The sequence below is a fragment of the Xyrauchen texanus genome, chromosome 17 (assembly GCF_025860055.1).
Source record: "Xyrauchen texanus isolate HMW12.3.18 chromosome 17, RBS_HiC_50CHRs, whole genome shotgun sequence".
Lineage (NCBI taxonomy): Eukaryota > Metazoa > Chordata > Actinopteri > Cypriniformes > Catostomidae > Xyrauchen > Xyrauchen texanus.
This window is the reverse complement of record NC_068292.1, coordinates 45,118,775-45,126,274: the sequence shown is the minus strand read 5'-3', so window position 1 is coordinate 45,126,274 and position 7,500 is coordinate 45,118,775. Positions and strand designations below refer to the sequence as shown.

At 41.0% G+C, this 7,500-nt stretch overlaps 2 protein-coding genes across 4 annotated transcripts in view; both read right to left on the bottom strand.

The window, feature by feature from the left end:
- clk2b (CDC-like kinase 2b) overlaps positions 1-2,353 on the bottom strand; it is a 13,731-nt gene extending 11,378 nt beyond the window's left edge. For both annotated transcript variants that reach the window (XM_052147149.1, XM_052147148.1), the window contains exons 1-2: positions 2,254-2,353; positions 365-570 (exon numbers count right to left, since the gene is read on the bottom strand). In XM_052147149.1, coding sequence (XP_052003109.1) covers positions 365-570; positions 2,254-2,310 — 263 coding nt within the window. In that variant the 5' untranslated portion in view covers positions 2,311-2,353. The remainder of the gene's footprint in view (positions 1-364; positions 571-2,253) is intronic.
- A 2,943-nt stretch (positions 2,354-5,296) lies between these two features.
- The window catches only part of creb3l4 (cAMP responsive element binding protein 3-like 4), a 4,698-nt gene continuing 2,494 nt past the window's right edge, over positions 5,297-7,500 (bottom strand). The window contains exon 4 of one of the 2 annotated variants that reach the window (XR_007972350.1): positions 5,297-6,581. Coding sequence is in view for 1 of the 2 variants with exons in the window: in XM_052147160.1 (XP_052003120.1) it covers positions 6,274-6,581 (308 nt within the window). In the remaining variant the exon portion in view is untranslated. The remainder of the gene's footprint in view (positions 6,582-7,500) is intronic. The other variant, XM_052147160.1, reaches the window with a different exon arrangement.

Sequence of the window (7,500 nt, the reverse complement as noted above, 5' to 3'; positions counted from 1 at the left end):
CACGCGATAAGATGCGCAGGTTGACGGTCTCAGACGCGGAGGCAAATGAGATTCGTCCTCCAACACCCGGATTGAGGCGAGTCACTACGCCACCACGAGGACTTGGAGCGCATTGGGAATTGGGCGTTCCAGATTGGCAAGAAAAGGGGGAAAACACAGAAGTGCTATAAAGGGACCTTATCATGCATCAGTCTAACAGCACGCTGTCAACACACGTAAATGCTCTCAGAGAAATCATGTCTCTTCATTTATCCCCTTTAAAGCAGGTAAAAATAGGTCCGTAGGTGGACGACTAGCTGACCATCCTGACCCATTCCTATACCACACACACACATATATACATATATAAATGTTTGTCTTATACCTCCTGTCATGCCGGTAACTGCCGTCCCTCCTGCGTCCCGCTCCTCTCCTCTCTCGGTGATTCCTGTTTCTGTCTCGCTGTCTGCTGGATGATGTCGAGCGACTGCGACTGCGTCGTCTCCGCCGGTGTCTGCGGCTTTGGTACCGAACACGATGACTCCGACTGCGGCTTCGCTCTGATGATGGGTATCGCCGAGAGTGAGGCATCTACACACAGAAAACATCAACATACACCATCACTGCTAATGTGCACAACTGTGTTAACTCGTGTCCATCATTTATACTGTAGCGACACCTTCCTAAATATTATGTGCTTCCTTTTGCATTAGTCCTATCAGGCCAGTGCTGTATCGTAGGACTGCATATTACAAAAAAAAAAATCAACAATTCAATTAAATTGTCAATTATTTCCTTTGATATTGTACTTGCGATCAATTTCAATTAATACAATTTACAGTAAAATACGCATGCCAGGAGTTCTGGGTATCTCAGCGAGTATTGACGCTAACTATCATCGCTGGCGTCGTGAGTTTGAATCCAGGGCGTGCGGAGTGACTCCAGTCAGGTCTCCTTACCAACCAAACTGGCCCGGTTGCTAGGGAGGGTAGAGTCACATGGGGTAACCTCCTCGTGGTCGCTATAATGTGGTTCTCGCTCTCGGTGGGGCGTGTGGTGAGTTGTGCGTGGATGTCGCGGAGAATAGTGTGGGCCTCCACACATGCTACGTCTCCACGGTAACGCACTCAAGTCACGTGATAAGATGCGCGGATTGACGGTCTCAGATGTGGAGGCAACTGGCCCTCTTAGAAGCCCTAAAAACAAACCAGTTATTCACATTTTTATAAATTATACACAAAAGTGAGCATCGGTCATGTTTGTAGTCCATTACAAGGCTCTACCACTGCAAAAACACAAGTTAAACAGTAAATTATTTTGGTATACGGTTGGGATGCTGTTCTTCACCCTTTATCCTCCAAACATAACGATGGTCATTATGGCCAAACAGTTCAATAGTGTGTCATCAGACCAGAGGACATTTCTCCAGTCAGATCTTTGTCCCCATGTGCACTTGCAAACTGTAGTCTGGCTTGTTTATGGTGGTTTTGGAGCAGCGGCTTCTTCCTTGCTGAGCACCTTTCAGGTGATGTCCATATAGGACTGGTTTTGCTGTGGATCTAGATACTCGTCCACCTGTTTCCTCCAGCATCTTCACAAGCTCCTTTGCTGTTGTTCTGGGATTGATTTGCACTTTTCACACAAACTACGTTCATCTCTAGGAGACAGAATGCGTCTCCTTCCTGAGCGGTGTGATGACTGTGTGGTCACATGGTGTTTATACTTGTGTACTATTGTTTGTACAGATGAACGTGGCACCTTCAGGGGTTTGGAAATTGCTCCTAAGCGTGTGGAGGTCCACAAGAATTTTTTGGAGGTCTTTTCTGATTTCTTTTGATTTTCCCATGATGTCAAGCAAGTCAAAACACTGAGTTTGAAGGCCTTAAAATACATCCTCAGGTACACCTCCAATTCACTACACCTCCTGTCAGAAGCTAATTGGCTAATTATCTAAAGTCTTGACATAATTTTCTGGAATTTTCCAAGCTGCTTAAAGGCACAGATAACTTAGCTACTGTATGTAAACTTCTGACCCGCTGGAATTATGATATAGTCAATTAAAAGTGAAACAATCTGTCTGTAAACAATTGCTGGAAAATTACTTGAAAGTGGTGGAGAACACCACAAGTAAGAAAAGAGAAGCGCACAAAGAACAACAGCATTACAGTCTCAGTTGTGTTTATAACTGTTGTTGTTGTTGTTCTCAGATAAACAGATAAATCACCGCTAGATACACCTCACCGTGAAAAAGAGGACAATTATTAAAGCATTTACCGCTTTTGCAGCGACGCCAGTTTGTTTATCCCACAGAAAATCCGTTTCGACGTTCATTTGACGCTCCGTGAACTCTAGAGCTTCCGGTGATGCGTGCGCGCACCCGTCATTTCTCCCGCTGACCCCAAGCGCGTTCACGGGATGAGAAATAATGCGCTTTACAATTCGTTTTAGGCACTTAATTCGTTTTTATTAATTATTAACTTATAGAAATGCATAAATGCATTTAATGTTGAAATAAATATTAGCATGTTTTAAAATTAACGTGGCAGTAAAAAATTCAACTTTCACTTGACAACTCGTATTAATGAGGAGATAAATATGAATAAAAGCTGTTGTGTAGTTGTTTTGCACTTCAGACAAAGCAAAAAAAATCTTTAATTCTTTTGTTGAACCATGTAAAGTTAATTAAACTACCGATTTATGTGTTACGTTGCCATGGCAATGATGTGGTCAGTGCGTGATTTAATGACAGTAAAATCATGTTAACACTCATATTGTTTATGTCTTGTGTTTATACTTGTGAAACAGTATTTTAATGTTGACAGATTAAACCCCATTGACTTGCATTGGAAGTGTCTCACTGGAACACACACTTGTGCTTTATTTTTTAACCCTTGTGTGTCAATTAAAAAAGTTACTCAGAGGTCCTTAGAGGACAAAAATGTCAGCATCAAAAACTGCCATAAAAATATTATATATTAATATTATTTTCCACTTTCACTGTCTTAGATATTTAAATCAATATCAGTCCTGCTCATAACTACCAAATATTCATTAATTTTCAGGATTTTACCTTTTAAATGCCAGTTTGTTTATATAATACCACTGTTCCACACACACACACACACACACACACACACACACACACACACACACACACACACACACACACACACACACACACACACACACACACACACACACATTTCCCAACAGAAACACACCAACACACACACACACACAACAACAACTAATCCCAGTAAAACATCATCAATAATGCAAAAAAGAGCTAAAATCTCTATTAATTCTGAATAACAACTAATTAACTGCCCCAATAAGTACATTTTGACAACACAAATGTGGTTAAATTATTCAAGCACAAGCGTTTATGTACAGTGTATTCACCTAACCAACCTAACCCTAACCTCACCCTGAACTAACCAACCTAAATTAACCCTACCCTACCTAATCTAATCTAAACTAACCTAACCCTACCCAAAGTAACCTTAACCTAACCCTACCCTACCTAAACTAAACCTAACCTATCTAATCTAAACCTAAACTAACCCTACCTAAACTAACCTTAACCTAACCCTAAACCTACCCTGCCTAAACTAACCCTAACCTATCTAATCTAAACCTAACTCTACCCTACCTAAACTAAACCTAACCTAACCTACCTAATATTATCCTACCTAATATAAACCTAACCCTATCTAAACCTAATCCTACCTATCTAATCTAAACCTAACCTAACCCTACCTAAACTAACCTTAAACTAAACCTAATCCTACCTAATCTAAACCTAACCCTACCCTGCCTAAACTAAATCTCACCTTACCTAACCTACCTAATAGTAACCTACCTAATATAAACCTAACCCTATCTATCTAATCTAAATCTAATCTAACCCTACCTAAACTAAACCTAACCTTACCCTACCTAACATTAGCCTACCTAAACTAAACCTAACCCATCTAATCTAAACCTAAACTAACCCTACCTAAACTAACCTTAACCTAACCCTAACCCTACCCTGCCTAAACTAACCCTAACCTATCTAATCTAAACCTAACTCTACCCTACCTAAACTAAACCTAACCTAACCTACCTAATATAAACCTAACCCTATCTAAACTTAATCCTATCTAAACCTAAACCTACCTAAACTAACCTTAAACTAAACCTAATCCTACCTAGTCTAAACCTAACCCTACCTAATCTAAACCTAACCCTACCCTGCCTAAACTAAACCTAACCTTACCTAACCTACCTAATAGTAACCTACCTAATATAAACCTAACCCTATCTATCTAATCTAAACCTAATCCCACCTAGTCTAAACCTAACCTAACCCTACCTAATCTAAACCTAACCCTACCCTGCCTAAACTAAACCTAACCTTACCTAACCTACCTAATAGTAACCTACCTAATATAAACCTAACCCTATCTATCTAATCTAAACCTAATCTAACCCTACCTAAACTAACCTTAAACTAAACCTAATCCCACCTAGTCTAAACCTAACCTAACCCTACCTAATCTAAACCTAATCCTACCTAGTCTAAACCTAACCCTACCTAATATAAACCTAACCCTATCTAATCTGAACCTAATCCTACCTAGTCTAAACCTAACCTAACCTAAACTAAACCTAACCTACCTAATCTAAATCTAACCTAACCCTACCCTACCTAATCTAAACCTAACCTACCTAATATTAACCTACCTAATATAAACCTAACCCTATCTAATCTAAACCTAATCCTACCTAGTCTAAACCTAACCCTACCTAAACTAAACCTAACCCTACCTAAACTAAACCTAACCTTACCTAACCTACCTAATATTAACCTACCTAATATAAACCTAACCCTATCTAAACCTAACCCTACCTAATCTAAACCTAACCTTACCTAACCTACCTAATATTAACCTACCTAATATAACCCTAACCCTATCTAAACCTAACCCTACCTAAACCTAACCTTACCTAATATTAACCTACCTAATATAAACCTAATCCCACCTAGTCTAAACCTAACCCTACCTAAACTAAACCTAATCCCACCTAGTCTAAACCTAACCCTACCTAATCTAAACCTAACCTAACCCTACCTAAACTAAACCTAACCTATCTAATCTAAACCTAACCTTACCTAAACTAACCGTAAATTAAACCTAATCCTACCTAATCTAAACCTAACCTAATCCAACCTAACCTAAACAAACCCTGACCTAACCATCCTAAGCTAACCTAACCCTACACTACCTAATCTAAACCTAACCCTATATAGCCTAACCTTAACATAACCTAACCCTACATAATTTAACACTAACCTAACCTTAGCACAACCCTACCTAACTTAATCCTAAAATAACCCTACCTAATCTTAACCTAACTTTAACCTAACCTTACCTAACCTTAAATTAACTTTAACTTGACCTAACCCTAACTAATTTAACCCTAACCTAACCCTATAATTGATATTTGGTGTTGTACACATTAATGCAAGTTTAGCGCTTACACATTATAAAGGAAGTCAATGAGTCACGCTGTCAAACTGTCACCCAGAGTGTCATCTCGACTAAATCCTGTCTTCAACCGTTAGCAATTCAGACAGACAGAAACACAATAACTGCATGTTGTAAATGTCATTTTAATTTGATAGACAAAAGAGACGAAAATACACATTCATTAAAACAATCTGAAACAAACTAAAACATTGTGTATCAAAAATCATGTCAACACACAACAAAAGAGAAGACTTTCAAACTCCAGACATGGACAGGAGACCCAACACAGAACCGACACTACTCATCACACCGAACGCCCTCCAAATCAAACGCTCAAATGTACAAACGTCAGCAAAATCCCAATAATACGCCAAATTATTAACACACGTTGAACAGAAAATGGACATGTTTGGTTCTCTCTGAAAACCCTGTTTTAAGTTTCCCAAAGTATGCGGTGCTAGAGAGCATTTGAAGTCAACATGTGCAGGAGGAAAGCGTTTACGGATGTCCTGACAGACCCGCCACCCTTTGTTGGGTCGAGACCACCACCAGATGAGAAGCACATAATGATTATAACCGTATAACATGATGAAGCAAATCACTTTTCACTGTCTGAGAGTAAGTAATGGCACCTGACAGACAGCTATCCATGTCTCATTTCCTCTCAATCATCTTGGCTTCCTTTCAACCATGCAGCTGCACAATAAAGCCGGCACAACCTAGTGGAACCGGTCCCGGCGGTGAACCGGTTGTGTGACTTCAGGACACGGTAGCCCATTTACATTTCATCTGCATGTGGCGGTTTGGCTGCGTCTGTCCCTGCGTTTCCTGCACCTGCGGGTGTCAATAAACCAATCGCCAGAGCGTCCGTGTTGTCTCCGGTCACGTCCGTGCTGTTCCCCTGCGGCCGCTGCTGCATCACTGCGTCCTCCTGCGGCGCCGGCCAATCAGAGCTCAGATCTGCTGCGTCTGTCTGTCGGTGGTCTGCGGGTACTGACGGAGGATCTGAAACGATGGGGTCATCTTCTGCAGCGTTCTCCAAGAGCGGGAGCGAAGCGACATCATTCAGGATGTTTCTGGAAATTACTGCAACAGATAAAAACAGTAAAATCAAAAACTCTCTTTTAAGTCGACATGACGCGGCTTTATTGAGAACATGGAATCATTTGCTGACATATGACTTCTGACGTAAACATGTTTGAAAACCAGACTGTGTCCTGAACGTCTTTAATGAGGGAATGAACTCGATCAATCCCATGATGCATTGCAACTGATGCAATTAAAAACATTGGGAATATATCCATCTAATGATATAAAGTTGTTGATTATAAATATAGAAAGAAGTATATTGCAAAAAATGGTGTGTTGGGAGAACGACTCGATTGTGTCGTTCGCAGTGCATCATGGGAGTGGGCGGAGCTCTTTTGATGTGATTCCCTGATTGGTGGATGTCTCTTTAGGATTGTGGGTAGTGTAGTTCTTCAACAGGGCTTCTTTTATTAAACAAGTTGCACTTGGACTGATGTTTTCAATGGAAGAATAAACCATGCATGAACAACCGCTTCACGGTAAGGATGTTTTTAGAGATACCAATAAATACCATAAATTAGCGGAACTGAGTATCTTAGCGAGTATTGCCGCTGACTATCACACCTGGAGTTGTGAGTTTGAATTCAGAGCGTGCTGAGTGACTCCAGACTGGTCTCCTTAGCAACCAAATTGGCCCGGTTGCTAGGGAGGGTAGAGTCACATGGGGTAACCAAATTGGCCCGGTTGCTAGGGAGGGTAGAGTCACATGGGGTAACCAAATTGGCCCGGTTGCTAGGGAGGGTAGAGTCACATGGGGTAACCAAATTGGCCCGGTTGCTAGGGAGGTTAGAGTCACATGGGGTAACCAAATTGGCCCTGTTGCTAGGGAGGGTAGAGTCACATGGGGTAACCAAATTGGCCCTGTTGCTAGGGAGGGTAGAGTCACATGGGGTAACCAAATTGGCCCTGTTGCTAG